Raw genomic sequence first — 22,212 nt, 5'->3', positions numbered from 1 at the left:
TGTGTCGTGTATGACCCTTGAGCATTGCAGCTAGCTGCAGCATAGCTGAGCAGTCTGTCACAGGTACCAGTGTCGTGAAGATGGCAACACATCGCGAGTTAACTGACTTTGAGCGTGGGATGATCATCGACACACGGCGCATGGGTCATAGCATTGCGGAGATTACATGCGAATTTGGGTTTCCGAGGTGAGCAGTGTCGAGGGTGGACCTTCAATATTATAGTGAGAATATTATCACCCGTGTAAACCGCCACACGGAAAGACCACAGGTGTTTAACGAATGGACAACACGTCGCATCCATAGAACCATACTGGGGGCTCGACGGGCTACTGTGAATCAAATCACCACCCAGTCGAATGTTGGGAGTCAGGAACTTATTTCTACCAGGAATGTAAGGAGGCAGCTGCACCGTATAGGTTTATAGCTCTCCAGATTGCCTGATCTTAATCTAATCGAGCATTTATGGGTTGCTGTTGATGCTGGGGTACGCTCTGTGAACCCCATACCAACTACACAAGACCATTTGTGGGTAGCAGTGCAAGATGCATAAGTCCAGATCCCACCAAGAATGATTCCAACACCTTGTAGAGTTGATGCTTCACTATATTGCTGCCGTTTTGAGGGCTCGCAGAGGAGCAACTCATTATTAACTTCACATTCAGTGTCTTCGTATGACTTTTGGCTACTCAGTGTATATTCTTATATAAACGGATTTTCTTATTTGAAATGTTACTCATCATCATCATCATCATCATCATCGTCATCATCATCAATTTCCCACTCCAGTCGCCCAGGTATGGTTAACAAGCCTTTTCCACTCCTTTCTCTCCTTCCACTTTTCATGCTCCGTTACTTCTGCCACATCCAATCCAGCTTCTTTAATGTCTTTCCAAATCTGATCCATCCACCTTTTTCTCAGCCTTCCAACTGGTCTCTTTCCCTTAACTTCTCTTTCCAATCCCCTTCTTGCTACCCATTCCTTTCTCTTTCTTTTTACATGTCTGAACCATCTCAGTCTTGCTTTCTGTACGTTCTGTACTAATGGTTCTATATTTAGCTCTTCTCTGATTTTAATATTTTGAATTCTATCTCTTCTTGTCTTTTTAACCGATGTTCTTAAAAATTTCATTTCTACTGCTTGGATGTTACTACCTTGTCTCTACTAGGATTTTGTTTTATATAATTGAATTATATTGTTTAAATGTTGCATACTGATACACTGTAAGAGTAAACAAACTAGAACACAAGTAAATATACAAGAAAGAAAATGTATCAGTCCATTTCAGTTTTACTCTACTTAAGAATAGGGCAATATCTTAGTAACATTGTAGTTTCAGACTAAAAGTGCCCACAGCACCATGTAGTAATACTAAAATAGAGTGAAGAATTTCCATACTTACTTTCTTCCCATCAGCTTCAGGCAGGATCGTCGCCACAGTAACCTGCTGGAAGTATCCTCTGAAGTCCTTATACTCCATCCATGCTTCACCATCGTTAGCGTCTATATTGTCTCGAGGACCAAGGAGCAGATCTTTAAGAGTGGAGTCAATATCACTCCAGTTGGTATCATCTCTGGAAAGAGAATTACGAGGCATGTTTTTTTAAGTAAGTACCATTCTGAAATAAGTGAAAAAATAATGGAGATTTTTTAACAATTTTATTTTTATATGAAAGCCTGTACATCACTCTACTTTTCAACATAATTCCCACCAATATTGAGGCACTTGTCATATCATACAACGAGCTTTGGCATACCATCCTCACAGTAGTTGGCCGCCTGATTTGTCAGCCACTGTAAGATGGCCACCTTGACACCATCATCGTCGTCATGGCATTTGCCAGCTATATGTTTCTTCAAATGCAGGAACAAGTGGTAATCACTGCGTACAAGGTCAGGACTGTATGGAGGGTGATCGAGTTGTTCCCAGCGAAATGATGTGATGAGGTCTTGGGTTCGATGAGCCGCATGTGGGCATGCATTGTCATAAAGCAAAACGACGCCCTTACTGAGCATGCCACGCCTTTTGTTCTGAATTGATTTTGTTTTTTCTTGCTAAGGGCTTTACGTCGCACTGACACAGATAGGTCTTATGGCGACGATGGGATAGGAAAGGCCTAGGAGTTGGAAGGAAGCGGCCGTGGTCTTAATTAAGGTACAGCCCCAGCATTTGCCTGGTGTGAAAATGGGAAACCGCGGAAAACCATCTTCAGGGCTGGTGGGATTCGAACTTACTATCTCCCGGATGCAAGCTCACAGCCGCGCGTCTCTACGCGCATGGCCAACTCGCCCGATGTTCTGAATTGAGCGGTGCAATTTGTTTAGGTCTCACAATACGTTGCTGAATTGATTGTCTCACCACAGGGCAAAACATCCACCAGTAACACCCCCTTTCTGTCCCAAAACACGGTACCGGTACACATGATTTTCTGGGCTGACATTGTTTGCTTGAACTTCACTTTCTTGGGTGAAGTTGAATGTCGCCATTCCATAGACTGCTATTTTGATTCAGGTGTAATGTAGGCCACCCAGATTTCATCCCCTGTTACAATTTGATTCAAAAAAATCATCACCTTCCTCGTGGTAATGCTCCAGGAAAGTTAAGGCACTACCCAAACGTTTGCTTTTGTGCTCCTCTGTCAACATTTTCGGTACCCAGCGTGAGCACACCTTTTGGTAATTTAATCATTCACTCACAAGTTCATAAAGAACACTTCAAGAAACTTGAGGAAACACATCAGATAACTATGTAATTGTAAAGCTTCTGTTTTCTCTCACTGCTCGGTCAACTGCCTGCACCGAATCTTCACTAATGACTGAAGGTCGCACACTCCGTTTTTCATCATGCACATCTTTGCGGCCACCTTTAAATGCTTGAACCCATTTCCTAACCATTCCATCGCTTATAATGTTTGGTCCGTAAACTGCACAGATCTCACGATGAATATCGATAGCTTTCAAACCTTTTGCACTCAGAAAACGAATAACAGACCGGACTTCACAGTCGGCGGGACTCTCGATCGGCGAGGCCATTTCAAATGCTTGCCAACAAACGTACACAAGGGCAACTATTGCCGTAATGGCGTCTCTGCCTTGCCAATAGATGCAGGTACACAGCGCGCATGCACAGAATGCCTATTGGAGCGCTGCATTGGCAGAATATCAAAAGGGTACTTACTTAAAAAACATGCCTCGTACAATAACAAAACGAATAGAAATCTTCCAGAAGAGAAGCTCAATATAAAGGAAAAAGTATATATATTTGCTTGCAAAGATGAAATGTAGGAGAGATGCACATGGTTCTGGGTTTTACTTAGCCAACAACAGACATTCCTACTGGACAAAATTGTGCATTCAAAATGCGAATGCACCATTGTATATCATTGTTGGGCCTGCAAAACTGCTGTGTAATGATATTTCAGCTTAGAAATCTCACCAGTATTGCATGAACTATATTAACAAATTTTCGTTCTAAGTGCTACATGTGATACAGGTCAGTATTTTTCCTGTCAACATGGTCATATAACATTATTTCAAGGTGCAATGACAATACTTAGTATCTTAGTACTTAACCATCATGAATGATGACATATGACAATAATCTGGTTTGCCTTCAATTACAAATGAGGGTGGACCAGCTTTGCTGATGTTGATATGCCATTGGTGTGATACTATCCACCGTTCCAAAATTAAAAAAAAAGTTGCTTGCTGAGTCACAAAATATAAAGCAATAATATTAGAAAGAATATATTCAATTTAACATTTGAGCATTACAAAATAAATAAATATACTGAGCTTGATAGCTGCAGTCGCTTAAGTGCGGCCAGTATCCAGTATTCAGGAGATATTAGGTTTGAACCCCACTGTCGGCAGTCCTGAAAATGGTTTTCCGTGGTTTCCCATTTTCACACCAGGCAAATGCTGGGGCTGTACCTTAATTAAGGCCATGGCCGCTTCCTTCCCACTCCTAGCCCTTTCCTGTCCCATCGTTGCCATAAGACATATCTGCGTTGTTGCGACGTAAATCAGCTAGCAATAAATAAATAAATAAATAAATAAATAAATAAATAAATAAATAAATAAATAAATAAATAAATAAATAAATAAATAAATAAATAAATAAATAAGGCATATTTCTTCTATATTTATCTACTCGAGTCATAGGCCATAACAAATTATAACATGACATAATTGTGTAAAATAATGGAATATGTATTATAAAAAAACAATTGAGTAATTCCAACACTAAGGGAAGAAAATTAAATAATCTTCACCCAGAATCGGGCAAAAGCAACTCCATTTTCTTCAGCCTTCAATAACTCTCCATCATTGCATGACTCAGGACAGTGTGGGCATTGGCATAGATGATTCATTGTCTGTTCTTCACCACAGTCACATTGTGTTGGTTCTTTGAAATAGCCTGATTTGATAAGGATGGCTCTGGATTTTCCAACACCGGATCGTAGTCTGTTCAGTGATCTCCAGTTTAACCAGTCTACAGTACATGCAGGAGGTTAACATTCAATAGGTTTTATTCACATTTGAAAATGGTCATATCTAGCAGCCCACAGTTGTTCTCTGGCTCTTTGCGGAGCTGTAGTTGAACTGAGGAAACTTTACCTGGATTTCAACCTAGATCTACACCTTAATCAGCAACAAAATGTCTATATATCATATATACACAAATAATCCCTGTGTTTGAATCAGACCTGCACCCTAAATTTAGGAAGTGGATATTTGAGAAGAAATGTTTTTGTAATTGTATTGCTTTCTTAAATATTTGTATTGGATAACCATAGAAACTGCAGTGCAATAAATACATCTGGTGTGTAGATACTGACTGGAGGGTGATTGGGGATTTAAATGAGACTATGGAGTGGGTATGTGAGAAACTGGGAGTGAAATTTCTAGATCCTAATGGGTGGATAGGAGATAGTGATCTGCGCTCAGGTGGCCTTCACTTCGAACACAGTGGTACGTATAAGTTAGGAAATTTGTTTGGAAGGGTAATAGGGAGGTACATTCAGGGAAACAAGGTGGTCTAGGGAGCGGTGATAAGGGTAGAGAGATCTGGAAGTCAAATAGGGATGACATAAAAATGTTAGTGTTGAACTGTAGAAGTATTGTAAAGAAAGGAATAGAATTAAGTAATTTAATAGACATATAGTTACCAGATATTGTAATAGGAGTTGAATCATGGCTGAGAAATGGTATAATGGATGCAGAAATTTTCCCATGGAACTGGATTGTGTATCATGGAGATAGGATAGGAATGGTTGGAGGGGGAGTATTCATTCTGGTGAAAGAAGAATTTGTAAGCTACGAAAAACTTAAAGATGACAAACATGAAATTCTAGGTGTAAGGCACATTTCTAAAGACAATAGGCAACTTGATATGTTTGGAGTGTACAGACTGGGAAAGGGTAGTGCTGACACGGATTCAGAATCAGCTATGTGGGAAATGGCATGGAAAGGAATGTGATTGTAGTGGGAGATCTGAATTTACCAGATGTCAATTGGGAAGAAAATGCAACGACAGGAAACATGACCAACAAATGGCAAATAAGCTAATATGGGAAGGGCAGCTGAGTCAGAAAGTGATGGAACCAACTAGGGGGAAAAATATTCTTGATGTGGTGCTGGTAAAACCAGATGAGCTCTATAGAGAAACTGAAGTAATAGTTGGTATTAGTGATCATGAAACTGTTTTTGTCATAGTTCAAAATAAATGTGATAGAAAGGAAAGTCTTAAAAGTAGTACTATTAGGCAGTACCATATGGCTGATAAAGCAGGCACGAGGCAGTTTTTAAAAAGTAACTATGATCGGTGGAAAACGGTAAATAAAAATGTAAACAGATTCTGGGATGGTTTTAAAGCAATTGTTGAGGAATGTGAAAACAGGTTTGTACATTTAAAGGTGGTAAGGAATGGTAAAGACCCACCTTATTATAACAGTAAAGAGACTAAGAAGGAGGTGCAGACTGGAAAGAAATAGAGTTAGAAAAGACTGTGGAAGTAAGGAGAAATTGAAGGAACTTCCTAGAAAATTGAATCTAGCAAAGAAGGCAGCTAAGGATAACATGATGGCAAGCGTAATTGGCAGTCATACAAATTTTAGTGAAAAATGGAAGGGGATGTATAGGTATTTTAAGGCAGAAAGCGGTTCCAAGAAGGACATTCCAGGAATAATTAATGAACAAGGGGAGTGTGTATGTGAGGATCTTCAAAAGGCAGAAGTATTCAGTCAGCAGTATGTAAAGATTGTTGGTTACAAGGATAATGTCGAGATAGAGGAGGAGACTAAGGCCAAAGAAGTAATAAAATTTACATATGATAACAATGACATTTACAGTAAGTTACAAAAGTTGAAAACTAGAAAAGCGACTGGAATTGATCAGATTTCTGGGGATATACTAAAGACAATGGGTTGGGATATAGTACCATATCTGAAGTACTTATTTGATTATTGTTTGGTCAGAGGAGCTATACCAGATGAATGGAGAGTTGCTATAGTAGCCCCTGTGTATAAAGGAAAGGGTGATAGTCATAAAGCTGAAAATTGCAGTCCAGTAAGTTTGACGTGCATTGCATGTAAGCTTTGGGAAGGCATTCTTTCTGATTATATTAAACATGTTTACAAAATTAATAACTGGTTTGATAGAAGGTAGTTCGGTTTTAGGAAAGGTTATTCCACTGAGTACAACTTGTAGGATTACAGCAAGATATAGAAAATATCTTGGATTCAGGAGGTCAAATGGACTGTATCGCGATTGACCTGTCCAAGGCATTTGATAGGGTGGATCATGGGAGACCACTGGCAAAAATGAGTTCAATTGGACTTGACAAAATAGTGACTGAATGTGTTGCTATATTTCAGAGAATTAGAGTAGGTGAAGCTTTATCTGACCCTGTAATAATTAAGACGGGAATTCCTCAAGGCACTCCTAATGGTCCCGCCTAAACATAGGAGAAGCACGGGGCCAGTCCTACCAACTCTTGATGTTTATATATATATGTTTATATTTGATCGACCTTCGTATGATGGAGACAGGGATGGTGTTCCGTGCGTATGAACAAGTTTTCTCATTCAGTTTACACAGGATTGTTCTTATTTCTTACAGGCAATATCCACAGTTTGTTTATTAAACAGCTGTAACTGCACACACAGTACAAGTACACACTGTAATTAAGACACACTTGTCAGTTAAGGAATGCACCAGATTGTTTCTCCTCTTATCAGTTGGTCACACTAACATTCTTTATTATTTATTATTGAACATGCTCGAAGATTTAAATTCAAGAATTTCATTTTTAAGTCCATATTGAACCAGGAATAATAGATAAGTAAAATTAAAAATCCACCTTTTCAATACTAATATTAAACTAAACAAGTTATAACATTTACTTGGAATATCTGGACGGATCAATCTACTTCAATCTTCTCCTTTAGTTATAGCATACACAACAGCATGTTTATTCTTATAGTGCTGCACTTCATTATAGTGTATTTCTTCTGGTGATACCAATACCATGTATTAAACATCTCAACCTCTCACCTGGTTGTTGTCCACCTCTGTAGCGTAATGGTTAGTGTTATTAGCTGCCATCCTAGAGGACCTGGGTTCAATTCCTGGTACTGCCAGAAATTTAAGAATGGCAGGAGGGCTGCTATGTTGTTGAAATGGTGACACAAGTGCAATAACAGGTATAACTTGAAAATAATATTGTCTCACCCATGGGTAACTAATGCAGATATCAAGCTCAAATAATAATTATTATGATTATGGTTATTATTATTACTTGTATGTATAGCTGTGAAGTGTTACATCCATTTAGTATTAGTAATATTATAAATATTACATCATGTGTATCTATGATATGATCGCGTTGTTTTTGAGGTTATGTCATGAAACGTGCACTGTATATAGACATTTATATCAGTTCAGATAATGTAAATACCTGTAAATTAATATTATAATTTATTCTTACCTGTATATATAAATTGTAATCCATAATTGTGAAACACACTGTAACTTCCAGTATGGTAATAGGATGAAAATGATTGAGAATATTCTGTACATTATAATCTGTGTATTATGCACTCTCGAGTTTTCGAAAAGATATAATTTGTAAGGTAACATATATAAGGAGAGGATCTTGATGGTAAAAGTTAGTTATCGTTTGGAAGTTATTGGTTGACGAGTTATGGTGTAGCAAGGTGATAACCGAGCTCGATAGCTGCAGTCGCTTAAGTGCGGCCAGTATCCAGTATTCGAGAGATAGTAGGTTCGAACCCTATTGTCGGCAGCCCTGAAAATGGTTTTCCGTGGTTTCCCATTTTCACACCATGCAAATGCTGGAGCTGTACCTTAATTAAGGCCATGGCCGCTTCCTTCCCACTCCTAGCCCTTTCCTGTTCCATCGTCGCCATAAGCCCTATCTGTGTCGGTGCAACGTAAAGCAAAAAAAAAGTCAAGGTGATACTTGTAATCGCGTGACATGCGGTAATCGCAGTCTCCATATTGTAGTGAGATGGTGGACGCAGTCATCTGTCTTCAACTGTGTTTCAAAGTTGTAACCTCCATATTGAAGTGTTGGCAGTTTGTTTCAATAATGGCGGCTTTGTTGATATTCTCAAAGCGAAGTGTTTGTTGTGATACTGTGATTGTACCAACTGACAGCATCTCGTGTGCGTCTGTGGGGATACATTAATCGTACATGGAATTCACCTCCATTGGGAGTGTGCCTGAAAAGAGCTGCACCACCTCGGGATGAGGACATGAGTTTGTCCGACTCGTTGGCTGAATTGTCAGCATTCTGGCCTTCAGTTCAGAGGGTCCCGGGTTCAATTCCCGACTGGGTCGGGGATTTTAACATTCATTGGTTAATTCCAATGGCTTGGGAGCTGGGTGTTAGTGCTGTCCCCAACATCCCTGCAACTCACACACCATAACACTATCCTACACCACAATAACATACAGTTACCTACATATGGCAGATGCCGCCCACCCTCATCGGAGGGTCTGCCTTCCAAAGGCTGCACCCAGCTAGAAATAGCTACACGAATAAAGAAAAAAAACTGGTTGTTGAGGGAAACTTTCTGATTCTTTCATTTTGCCCCTGCTAGCTGCACCCATGTGTGTTTTGCAGGGTTAAAGAAATGCACTTAACTTCAACCGGTGCAGTGTTACAAAACTGCATTGCACAGATGCAATGTCCTCCTCCTGCTCAGTAAACAAGCCCTCGGTGCAAGTTGTTCTGCCACAAAGGAGAATTGCTCAGGAACATCCGTCATTACAGAGTGAGAGCAACATTAGTCTCTGCACTGAGAGAGATTTGAAGTGGAGAGTTTATGAAGATGTACACTGTATCTCTTCAACGGGGTTCAACAGAAGAGGAGATATTGTCGCCATCCACCAACAGACTCAAATATCTGTTATTCTTGATCCAACCATCTGGTTCAAAAGAGAGTTATCCCAGGCCAAGGAACTTGACCAGGAAAAGAAGAGGATTTATGAACCATGCATTCCATATCTGAGTGAGAGAGAGACATAACATTCGCTCAGAAAACTTGTTCATGATGGTCTGCTATTTGGAAGCAGAGGATGCATACGTGGGACATACTGACAAAGCTTGGAATCCAGCACATGACTTTGGAAAAAAATATAGTGGACATTTTAAAAGATTCAGTGACAATCTTAAATAATCACTTATACTACTCCTAAATGATAAATCATCTAGCGTTTCCTTTCCGCACAGTGATTTTAATATTTTCAGTTATCATCAATTTGTAAAACTTCAGGATTTTTGTGGTCATTCACGCTTTGTGAACTGATGTCTTTTGATAAACATATATGGCACATATGTTCATAGAGTTAGTAAATTATACACTAGAGGTAGCATTGGCGCCACCGTCTACGAGGGAATCACTGTAGCCAGCGGAGCATGTTGAAATCACAGATGTTTGGCAAAAAGCTCACTCCTCTGTATTCATCAATGTAAATAAGGGACTTTTAAAACTGTGTGGATATAGATATGTTTTAAAATTCATACATGTAAACATTCTTAGATACTACAGTATACTTGTGATGCTTCGCTCCAGCAGAAAAGGAAACCCTAAAAGCATAAATACAGGAGAAATGCGTGATAAAAGAGGATAGTGTTCAGGTGCAGTTAAGTAACACAAAATCAATTTACTATTCATATTAAGTCTTCTAACAACATATGTTTACAAGGAGGGTATGTATATTTCGCTATCTTTTGTGTAAATGACCAGGACTTTAGTATAGTTCTGCCCAACCACTGAAAATGTCCTCTCTCGTACGAAACGGATGAACGAGTTTTTAGGCCAAAAAGCGTTGGCGAGACTTTGGGGTAAAGTAGACAAAATATTGTTGTCGCCGGTTTAGACGCTGGCTTTCTGAGCCCAAGTTGGCAGGTTCGAGCCTGGCTCAGCCCGATGATACTTGAAGATGCTTAAATATGTCAGCCTCTTGTAGATAGATTTACTGGCACATGAAGGAACTCTCGTAGGGAAAAATTCTGACAACTCGGGGTCTCTGAAAACCGTGTAAGTGGTTAGTGGGACGTAAAGCCATTATTATTATTATTATTATTATTATTATTATTATTATTATTATTATTTGCTAGTTGCTTTACGTCGCACCGGCACAGATAGGTCTTATGGTGACGATGGGACAGGGAAGGGCTAGGAGTGGGAAGGAAGCGGCCGTGGCCTTAATCAAGGTACAGCCCCAGCATTTGCCTGGTGTGAAAATGGGAAACCACAGAAAACCATCTTCAGGGCTGCCGACAGTGGGGTTTGAACCCATGATCTCCCGGATGCAAGCTCACAGCTGCGCGATCCTAATGGCACGGCCAACTCACCCGGTAGTGAAAACCATGTTCAGGGCAGCCAACGGTGGTATTCAAACCCAATATCTCCTGAATGAAAGCTGACAGCTACATGACCTAAAGCTGGCAGCCACTCGCTCGGTATCATGCACGTGATTTTTCTGGATATTCGCTTTCAGTGAAAGGAAAATGTCATCCATTATATTTCCTAAAACATTAATTTCAGTTTTCAAGGAAAGATCCAAAGAATCTCATTCACGCCGACAGGGGAATCAGTCGTGAAGTCAGCCCAAGTAAGCCAATTCACATGACAATAAGTGTCACGCAAAGTATTATTTTATACGCACGGAAATGAATTTCAAGGAAACGTACCTGTGAAATGATCGCCACTGCCCTTTATGAACCTCTCTATGCAGCCATAAGCTGCACAGGAAACTGGCATTTTTCTTCAGAGGAGTATATACTTGAATTTAGCGGTAAGCTCCAGTACTGACAATGCCAAACTAACCAGCTTTTGACAAACAGCGTGCTCGTTCAACTTCACATGCGACTGCAGCACCAGTGCTACCTCTAGTATATTATTTACTAGCTCTATGCATATGCTTAGGTTTTTGTTACATATTTATGTATGTATTTCATAGGTTAATAGTACCTAAAAGTCCTGACTCTAGTTAAAAATAACATTGTATTTCTGAGCTCATGAAAGAATTGTCTCATAAAAGTCCATGTTTTCAATACACTTTGTGATTTATTAAAAACCAAAGTTACATGCTAAAATATTGAAACATGTTTCACCTATGATGTAGGCATCTTCAGTTGTTGAGATAAAATTAGCACTTGAGTGAGATTACCATGCGTTAAGTCATCAAAACATTGTGGTGGGTAAAATAACATTGGTCGTGTATGGCAGTTAATATTTGTGAGCACTCTGGTCCACTTGTATTTATATTCTTATATCTTGTTTCTTCCTGGAATAAAAGTGCTACTGCTGATCATACCATAATTGTGGCTATTTAAAATCATGATAGCTGGGCTTGGTTAGTGTGCATCTTGAAGACAGAGTAGAAGAGGGGACTTCCAGAGAAAGTTCTTCCTATGGCTGGATATTATGTTTAGTGCTAAAAGAAATTCCGGTTGTCGTAGGGACTAGTCCACTTGTCGTCCACACTTTGCTGCTGACAGCCTATGTGCTGGAGTGTGTTGATCCAGCCGAAGCCAAGACTGCGCGTCTAGTCTAGTCTAGTGATTTAATAAATTACAAAGTGTATTGAAAATGTGGACTTCTACGAGACAATTCTTTCATGAGCTTAAATGTAGTTCAGTACAGATCCCAGTATGAAGTTTATAACTTGCAGTTGTATTTCTGAAGAAGGAAAAAGGAGAAGAAAGGAAATCCTTACATCTGTACACATTTTATTTTGTACATTGTGATGAAATTTGAAGAAGATGGGTCCTGATTTTTCAAGGGGCCCAGAATGTACAGTATGTGGCCCTGATGGGAGGTATTGTTAAGTTGCATATGGTCATTACAATAGATTTTGTTTTTAATCTTGTATATTCAGACATCCTCATACCTACAGTGGTAAACACATTGATAACTCTTAATTCTTACCCACAACTTACTTAAAAATTTAATACTGCAATAGAATTACCTCACTAATTTTCAAAACTCGAAAAACCTATTCTCACTAAAGAGCGGCCACTGTTAGCCAAGATCTCATTCACTTCAATGGCACACAGTTTTGGCAATATTTTATCCCACAGTGGCAGAGGGAAGAGAGTGTACCTGAGAGGCACGTAGTGGCTGCTATATTGACCTCTGGCCCATTTGTCAGAATGAGCAAAGTGTTTTAATGTAGCTATAAACCTTGATTTACTTACGTGTCACTCCACGCACCTGTCCACTCTTTATGTCCCCATGGGTTGCGAACACGTAGCAGTTGTATTCTCCTTGTACCCTGCATGAAGGATGCCAGCCCTGTGATGGTGTAGGCATGACTCTGAACTATGCCGCTATTCCTGTCTTCAATCTAAGGAGAAAATACCAAATGGGAAATGAATGTGATTCATAGTCTTAGCAGTGTTGCGTAATGTAAACCAATTGTAATTGGTGTGGAATGGAGAGTTGCTATAATAACTGTAGTGTACAAGGAAAAGGGTGATAAACATGTTAATTACAGTCCTGTCAGCTTGACATGAATTATATGTAAGCTTCAGGAAAGCATTCTTTCTGATTATATTAGACACATTTACAAAATTACTGCGATATCTGGTTTTAAGAAAAGTAATTTCAGTAAGGCTCAACTTATAGGATTCCAGCAAGATATAGAAGATATTTTAGATTCTGGATGTTTAATGGGCTGTATCACTATAGATCAAGCCAGGTTTTTTATAGCGTATATCATGGGATACTAGTGATGAAAATGATGGCTAGTGGACTAGACAAAAGAGTGATTGAATAGGTGGCTTAACTTCTAGAAAATGGAAATCAGAGAATTAGAGTAGGTGATCCTGTAACAATTAAGAAGGAGAAAGAGGCTGTTCTGCAAGGCAGTATTATTGGACTTTTATGTTTTCTTGTACTTGGAAAAGACCATTTTGCAAGGCAAAGTTGAAGGCAGTAGACAACGAGGAAGAACAGCAAATAGATGATTAGATCAGGTGAAGAAAATCACTGGACTACCTCTTTAGATCACATTAAGGAAAGCTGAAAACCACTCTGAATGGAGGCATCTCTTCAAGGCCGCAATGTAGAAATGATAGTTATGAGGTCTCGGTGCTCAGTAATGACCAAAACAACTAATGATGATGATGTTTTCTTGAACATAAAAATGTATATGAGTCATAAAATGGTTGTCACAATGAAGTCACTCAAGAGAAAAGGACAATGGTCACCTATAAACCTTCATATTCACAGATGAATTTGTGTGGGTCAGTAGATGCAGAGTGGGTTTCTGTCCTTGGGTTTCATCCCTTAAGAAGCCGTGGCTCGTCCGTGGTCCAACAGCTCCGTACTATGACCGGCCAACCGAGCAGAGGAGAGGTGACCACGGCTCTACGGCTCTGTATTCGGGAGACGGGACAGGGCTGGACCTCACGGCTGGCCCCAACCGTCAGCTGTCCTGAGAATGGTTTTCCGTTCACCTGCACTAAGGTGAATGCTGGGACAGTTCGTAGTATAGGCCATGGCCACCCACACCCCCTCACCTTGTCCGCACATCTCCTTCACCGTAACAAATCTCCCAGCCTGAGAGACGGCATCACCGTCTAAGAGGCCCGCCTCCCCCTTCAGGGGCGGAATGAAAACGTTTAGTAGTAGTAGTATGAATTTGTCATCTGGAGTGAATCAGAAGAGAAATTGGAAGAATGAGTGCAAAGCTGGAGTGATGAGTTTAAGAGCTACAGCCTAAATATCTGCAAGAAAGAAAAAAAAACACAGTGGTGATGGTGGTGCAGAAGGAAGAAGATGAACCATTTTTCATGCTCCATGAAGCAGATTTTGAGTACATGGGCAGTACTGTCTCAAAAGACAATCTATCCAAACATAAAATAGACAAGCGAATCACCAAGGTGACACAATTCTACCATCAAATAAGGAGGCTGCTGTGGAATGATCAGGTATCTTTGAAAATAAAGATGAGACACTACAAGTCAAGTTATACACCGATTCTTACATACTGGTACCACCTTGGAACCACCACAATGACCAATAGGAATAATTCTAAACTCCAGGAGCTGAAATGAAATTCCTTTCGCACCATGGTACAGAAGACCAGGAAGGACAAATCAGGAATGAAAAGATAAGAAGTGGGAATAAGAGATTCCCTCCTCAGCAGAATCCAGGAATTGAGACTGAAGTGGTTTGGTAACATGAAGAGGATGCCAGCGAACATAACTGCAAGAAGGAAATTTGAAAGAGGGGTGGAAGAAAGCCAACCTGTGGGAAGACCAAAAATGAAAGGCGATTGATTTAGTGAAGAAGGATGTACTGCAGAGAGGACATGACTGGGATAATTTACTGGAAGGAGAGTCGTTCAAGGACGGGTAGGTGGAGAGGGCTCATTCACAACACCCAGGCGACTGAAGATGGTTTAAGATGATGATGATGATTATGATGATGATGATAATTAATGAACTGTAATCACAGATAAGGCTTTTTGCAGATGATGTTATACTGTATATTATAATAAATAAGATACAGGATTGGGAGTGACTGCAAAAGGACCTCAATATTGTTGCAAGATGGAGTAAGGAAGTACCAAGAATGTGTAAAGAGAGAATGTACAAAATGCATTATGCACCCATATTGACTTATGTAGCTGAGACCTGGACAATGACAATTAGGGAGGAGAGTAGAATTCAGGCCAGCAAAATGAAACACCTAAGAACTATGATAGGAAAGACAAGGAAAAACAGATTGAGAAACAAAGATATGAGAAAAGAGGTCGGAATGGAAAACATAAATGAGAGAATTGATAGGATGGAGCAGAAAAGAATACCTACCAAAACAGATGAAGGAGATGAAGTTCAAGGGAATAAGAGAGAGAGAGGGGGGGAGTCATAGAATAAGGTGGAATAATTCAATAAAGAGAAGTTCAAGAAAATACCTGAACTGGAACAAAATGATGGAAGAGGAATGGTGGAAGGAGAAAGGAAGTTGGAGAAGTGGCATAAATGCTCCAACCTGACAGGACCTGGATAAGGGAAAAGGAGGAGGAGGATGATGATGAACCATTCAGATTTATAAGTAGTCTATTTCAACATTTGTAATATTGAGACAGGTCATGTATAGAGAGATAGGAACGTTCTTGTGTCCTCTTTCTGTTCTCCCACTTCCCACACTGACGTGCCATTATGTCCATCTTATTGTGTGTTCCTCCTCGTTCCTGTACCTCTATACATGACTTGAGTTAACGCTTGTTTGTTCCTTTCCAATACTTAAAGACAATACCCTTAATGTTATCCATTTCTGTATATGTATGATAGCAAAAAAAGTGCCTGAGCAAAACATTTTACAATAAATAACTTGATATGGAGTGAAAGTAATTGAATGAATTTGAATTTGTAAAAATTTATGAAGAACATTAAAACGAACAACAAACATTCCATATATCTCACCAAAATGAAAATTTCCATTTATGTTTTTAGTAAATTTACTAACCATATTCATATATTTTTTTAAAGATGGTGCAGATTTTATAGGTCATATTCAATTGTTTATTTTGCTTATGCTCATTTTCATAATAGTCCGCCCCCCTCCCGTGGGTGGTAGTGGTAGAATAACACCCATGGTATCCCCTGCCTGGCGTAAGAGGCTCTTAACTTGGGAGCATGGATTAATGACTACGGGGCCCTTAGCTCAGTCCTGGCATTGCTTCCACTTACTTGTGCCAGGCTCCTCACTTTCATCTATTCTATCCGACCTCCCTTGGTCAACTCTCATTCTTTTCTGAATCTGACGGTATTAGGTATTGTAGCCTAGGGAATCTTTCATTTTCATGCCCTTCGTGGCCCTTGTCTTTGTTTAGCCTATACCTTCATTTTTTGAAGTGTCAGATCCCTTACACTTTTTCTCGCTGATTAGTGTTATATAGAGGATGGCTGCTAGTTGTACTTCCTCTTAAAACAATAATCACTACCACCACTCATAATAGTTCTAATTTATTGTATTTCAAGAACCTTATATATGGTTTGAATTTGTCAAGTTCATTATTTTTACTTCGGAAATGGGTGGGTGGATGGGTGTGTTCAAACTTCCTACCCCCACCGGTATAGCCTTGATGAAAATTATATCCCGAACTTCGAGAAATGGTTGGAGCAATAAGTTGACACTTGTTAAACTAGGCATGTCAAGGTCATGAGGTGACTGACAGCTCTGCGTGCATGGGACGCAGCTGTTTTACGAGCGCTAGCCTAGGACGTTATCAGCTAGCGCAAGCCTGGAGGGGTGTACATTTCACATTCATAACTATTTGTACAAAATCATGTATATATTCTTTCATTTAAGGATGTACATAATTAAATGTTTTCAATACGCGTTTGTATAAAATGTGCCGAACAACATGCTTTATAATCACCGTGTACCAGGAAAACAAATTATTACATCAAAGGTTGCCATAAGCAGTGAAGTACAAAATAAAAGTAGCTTAACGTTCTCAACTCTCCTATGAACAATTATGAAGCAGAATAATGCAACATAAAACTACAGGACAACCAAGTTGAAGTAGTACACCAATTCAGTTATTTAGGAAGCATAATGGCTAGTAATAATAGAAATGAGATAGAAATAACAAACAGAGTAACCAAAGGCTCTAACTTTTTCAGTATTGATAGACACCTACCTTGGGATGAGAAGGTCCCACAAGGTACAAAAATGATCCTGTACAAGTCATAATTTCATTCCCATCTTACATATTCTCTGGAAACTTGCACACTAACATCAAATAATTGTAGTAGGATTCAAGCCTGTGAAATGAAATTTCTTAGAACTGCCCTCCAAAAGACACAACTTGATCAGGGGAAAAGTTATGAGATCCGATCTAACCTACAGTAGGTCTAAATGAATCGATTGAGGAAAGACTTAGGTCATCTAGACTTAAATGGTTTGGGCTTGTTAAACAAAGGAATAGTGCAAGGTTACCATGTGCTTGTTTGGAAAAAAGAATAACAAGTAGAAGACCAGCTGGAAGACCAAGAAGAAGATGGATGGACCAACTGAGGGAAGATGTGGAGAGAAGAGGATGGAATTGAGAATCTGTCATGGATAACAAAATCTTTTTGAATAGGCAACTTTGGAAGACACTCATTTTCAAACACTGTACCTGGCTCGCTGGAAGGGCAAACTGATGATGACTATGCTGCTACTATATTGCTTCTGTAGAAGAACATAATGTTTTTATAGATTTAAACTTTCTATAAACAAAAGAACATAGGCTATGACAGAAGTAGCATCTCTTCAAACAACCATGTTGATACAGAAGTACACGAACACACACTAACAAATTACTGTGTCAATCCTTATGCCACAGCCCATGCAAGTGAATGTTTAAACCTTTACATGTAGACCAAAATAGGTAACTGGTACCTATCATCAGTAGGTGTGCACAGCCCTGAGTCAGCAATGTTGGGAAGTACAAGCGGACTGAGGGGAAGCAACTTGCAACCTCATGCACAGGTAGCACAGGTATTTCTAGCATGGGCACTGTGCTTATTGTGGACAAGCTTTGACACCCTTGTGTTGAATGTTCTAAGCAAGGGAATTGCCGTGCCTGTTGCTATGCTGCAGAGGAGTGAGTAAGTCAATGGCAGGCAGGTTCTGCTTGCCCTTTGGCTGACTGATGAGAGAAGAAGTTTTGGTGGTCTAGGCCTATCTTTTATTAGCACAAATATGGAAATTGCTTGATTCCTGATCAGAATCATTCATTTTGTCATGCCCATGTAACAATGATAGGTGTGCAGCAATGTTCTGATGAGCTTTATTACAGTCAGTCTGGTCCAACCCAAACAATTATATAGTAAGGAGAACAGAATTGTGATCTTAGACTAAAATCAAGGAAGGAATTATAAGTAGGAAAGGCAAACATGTCTAAATCTGAAATTCAAGTTAGTAGACATGTATATTAACAAGACTCATTTTAAAAACATACAAGCTCTTCAACCATGAAATTACATGCTACACTGGGGCAAAACACTGGTAGTTTCATGGTTGAAAAGGCCAAAAGAGCTTGAATGTTTTTAATATTTGCAATCGATGAAATTAAATTATGGTTTCCTTCTTGAAACTTAATTCGTTGTGCTGACCGTATGGCACCTCATAATCTGCAGGCCTCCGGGGTGAGCAGCGATCACTTGGCAGGCCATGGTCCTTTGGGCCTGTTGCATCATGGGGAGAGGGGCATCTGGAAACTTAATTTTTGATATAATGCAAGCATTTATCAGTGGCGGCGCGTGACTTTCATCACTGGGGGTTCAAAAGAAGAAAAAATTGCCTCCCCCCCCCCCTCAATCTCTCCTCTCCCCCTCTCAGCCAGCTTCTCTTCCATCGTGGGCCGTAACCTCCTAAACTAAGATGACATAAGTTCTAGAAATGTGATCAAATACGAGAGGAGCAGAAAATACGGTAGGCCTACATGCCGAGTTTTACCCCATGCAAAATAAGAAATAACTGCTTCATTGAAGTCCGCAGAGTCTCGAACAAAGTTCCTTTCAGTTGACAACATAGCAAGGGCAATAAGTCTATCCTCGCTCATTGTGCTGCGCTAGAAAGTCTTTATTCTCTTCAGGGTAGAGAAACACCTCTCTGCTTCCGATGTCATGGGAATAGTAACAACTATATTTAAAAGTTTTCATTGGTATTACCTTGCCGCTATTCTTTGCCTCAATGATTTTTAAGTTAAGTTCCTCTCCAAAAGGTAATTATTCCAAAGAAGGCAAATGAATAGATGTTTAGTAAGTAATGATGTATTTGGGACAAGATATTAATTGGAATTTGACAGTTTAATGTGACTTTTGGTAGTAACGATGCTTTTCAACACTAGCGCTAGTTACGTGCACAATTCTCTGTTGCTTAGTCAAATTCCCGTAAGGCCAACAGATGGCAGGCACATACCCCAACCCCAACAACACGACTAGCTAGTCTTGAGACAGTGGCCTATTGCGCATGCGTAAAGAAAAGAGATCCGTTTCTGCGATATCCTGGTCTTGCCTTAGTGCTGGCTTTCGTCCCCCCGCACCTCGCCACTCCCTTCGCCTATGTACGGACGGAGAGATCGCCTTTGCAAGGGGGTTCATTCCGGACAAGTATCCAGCCACAGACCTTGCGCAGCTCACATGAATTGAAAGCCAGTACGAGTATATTACGGATAGAGGGACTTAGCAAGAGCTTCGAGATTGACAAGGGAGTTATGAAAATTACGTAGTTGAGTACAATATGATATAAACTGGAGGTTCATTGCTCCATTGCGCTATACCAGAAACCGCCACTGGCATTTATGCAAGTAGAGGTATATATGAAGATGATTTTTAAGTAAGTAACATTTTTAAATATGGCCCCTGCAGCACTTCACTCATCATTCAGTGCATCCACACTTAATACATACATCTGTAGGCTAGCCACAAATGCCATTACGGAAGCATTTGTCCGTATTGAAAATGCCTCCAACAACAGTCCCACCGAGTGTAAGGTATGCACTGTGATTGGTTTTCTAAATGTAAAAGATGTGAAAGCTGTTGAAATTCATTATTAATAAAGGAATGGTAGAAAAGTGGATTAGAGAATTTAAAGGCCTTATTATGTCCATAATGAGAAGGGTAGTGGGCAACTGTTTGTCATTACTGAAGACTAGTGCAGAAAGTTGATGTAAAGGTTCGAGAAAACAGATGCTTTATGTTTGTCAATAAGTAGTAACCTGCCTGAAATTTCAAGGAGTGTTCTTTATGAAATTATGGTAGGATGCTTAGATTATCGGAAGTTGTGCTCGTGCTAGGCACTGAGGATGCTGATGGAGGTGAACAAAACCAAGCCCATAGGCAGTGCTTTGACATCCTTGAGCGGTACAGTAATGAAGGTGATACGTTCCTAAGCCAAAGTGTCACTGGTGGCGAAACATGGTGGCTTATGTTATGCTGAAATCAAAACAACAATCCATGGAATTGAGACACTTAACATTACCCAAGAAAGTAAAGTCTAGGGCGTCACAATAGATGTCAAGACTCGTTGTGAGACCTTATGTAAACTCTGTCGTGCAATTCAAATCAAATCCAATGGTGTGGCATGCACACAAGGGGGATTCCTCTGTTTCATGACAATGTGTGGCCTCACATGGCTATTTGAACCTGAGACCCTATCGTTTCATTTAGCTGGGAACAATTTGAACATCCTCCATATAACCCTGACCTTGCGCTAAGTGACTACAACTTGTTCCTGCACTTCAAAAAGCATTTAGGTGGCCAATGCCATGAGGATGATGTTGACTGAAAAATGGTCATGCTGCAGTGGCTGGCACATCAGATTTCAGTGAGGATGGAATTGAGAAGCAATTTAATATACAGTCTTATACGTAAAAAAATATTTAAAACAAGTATTATTTTTCCATATCAAAACAGTACTCATATGCCTTGTACTTCCCCTAGTGCTCTGTCACTGCATTGTTCTACATAGGAAGCTTGCAATAGTGTCTCAATGGTGCAATAGGTGCCACCACACCATCTTGGAAAGGTGTGGAAATGCACCTGATGACACCTCTGCTATACTGGGATGAAACGCTGGTTATTTCACAGTTGAAAAGCCCCAAAGAACTTGAACTTTTAACATTTGCAATCAATGGAAATTAAATTATGCCTTCCTTCTGCGAACTAAAATTTTGGTATAAGACTCATTTTACTTTAGATGTTGTCTCACCGGGATACTACCACATAATATAACAGATCCAGCATGGAATTCATCTCTCATAACTCTGAAGAGAGACCTGTTTTCTGCACCAAATGTTTTCACGACAGCTCCTGTGAGATATAAGATTCCTTCATCTAGATGGCCACCGTCCAAAAGGTCATATCTCCCATGATACCTGTAAGGATTAGAAATATACTGATTAGCCTTAGATGCATGTTCTAAGTATATTTGCAATATAAACTGAAATGAATTTGCATGTTTTTGGAATATCATCAGAGGAATTTAAAAGATTCTGTCTGTATGCTAAATGATCATTAATGTAAAAAGCTTGTAAGATAAAGTAGTATTACATTGTTATCTTGGACCTCCATTGTAATCTTATCTCTCAGGCAGGATACATTCTCTTTCTTTGTTTTTTGTATAAACTAAACTAAACCAAGCGAGCTGGCTGTGCAGTTAGGGTTGTACAGCTGTGAGCTTGAATTCGGAAGGTAAGGGGGTTCGAATCCTACAATCAGCAGTCCTGAAGCTGGTTTTCCATGGTTTCCAATTTTCACACCAGGCTGTACCTTAATTAAGCCCTTTCCTATCCTTCTATCGCTGAAACCTTTGATGTGTTATCATCATCAGTTTCCCTTTTCCAGCTGACACCAGGTGGGGGCAGGGATATGGTTCCTCTCCACCATTCTTCATCCAACACTGTGTTCCAGTCCAGGTTCCGTTGTCCTATGCTGTTCTTCATCAAGTCCATCCATCATAAGTTTAGTCTCCCTCATCCTCTCTTCCCTGTCATCTGCCTTGGCAGTCTTTCTTCTTTCATCTGCTTGACAAGTCCAAACCACCTCAATGTGTTCTGTTCCAGTTTGTCATTTAGTTTTTGAACATTTAACTCTTTTTTTATGTCTTTATTTCTCACTCTATCCCTCCTTGTCTGGCTCCATGGCTAAATGGTTAGCGTGCTGACCTTG

At 39.8% G+C, this 22,212-nt stretch overlaps 1 protein-coding gene across 1 annotated transcript in view; it reads right to left on the bottom strand.

Annotated features, from left to right (window-relative positions):
• The window catches only part of LOC136878983 (calpain-12), an 83,391-nt gene that overhangs the window by 25,760 nt on the left and 35,419 nt on the right, over positions 1-22,212 (bottom strand). Inside the window, exons 5-7 of the mRNA XM_067152644.2 lie at positions 21,254-21,419; positions 12,736-12,884; positions 1,402-1,573 (exon numbers count right to left, since the gene is read on the bottom strand). Coding sequence (XP_067008745.2) covers positions 1,402-1,573; positions 12,736-12,884; positions 21,254-21,419 — 487 coding nt within the window. The remainder of the gene's footprint in view (positions 1-1,401; positions 1,574-12,735; positions 12,885-21,253; positions 21,420-22,212) is intronic.

The sequence above is a fragment of the Anabrus simplex genome, chromosome 8 (assembly GCF_040414725.1).
Source record: "Anabrus simplex isolate iqAnaSimp1 chromosome 8, ASM4041472v1, whole genome shotgun sequence".
Lineage (NCBI taxonomy): Eukaryota > Metazoa > Arthropoda > Insecta > Orthoptera > Tettigoniidae > Anabrus > Anabrus simplex.
The sequence above is the reverse complement of the archived record's forward strand: the minus strand, read 5'-3'. Positions and strand labels throughout refer to the sequence as shown.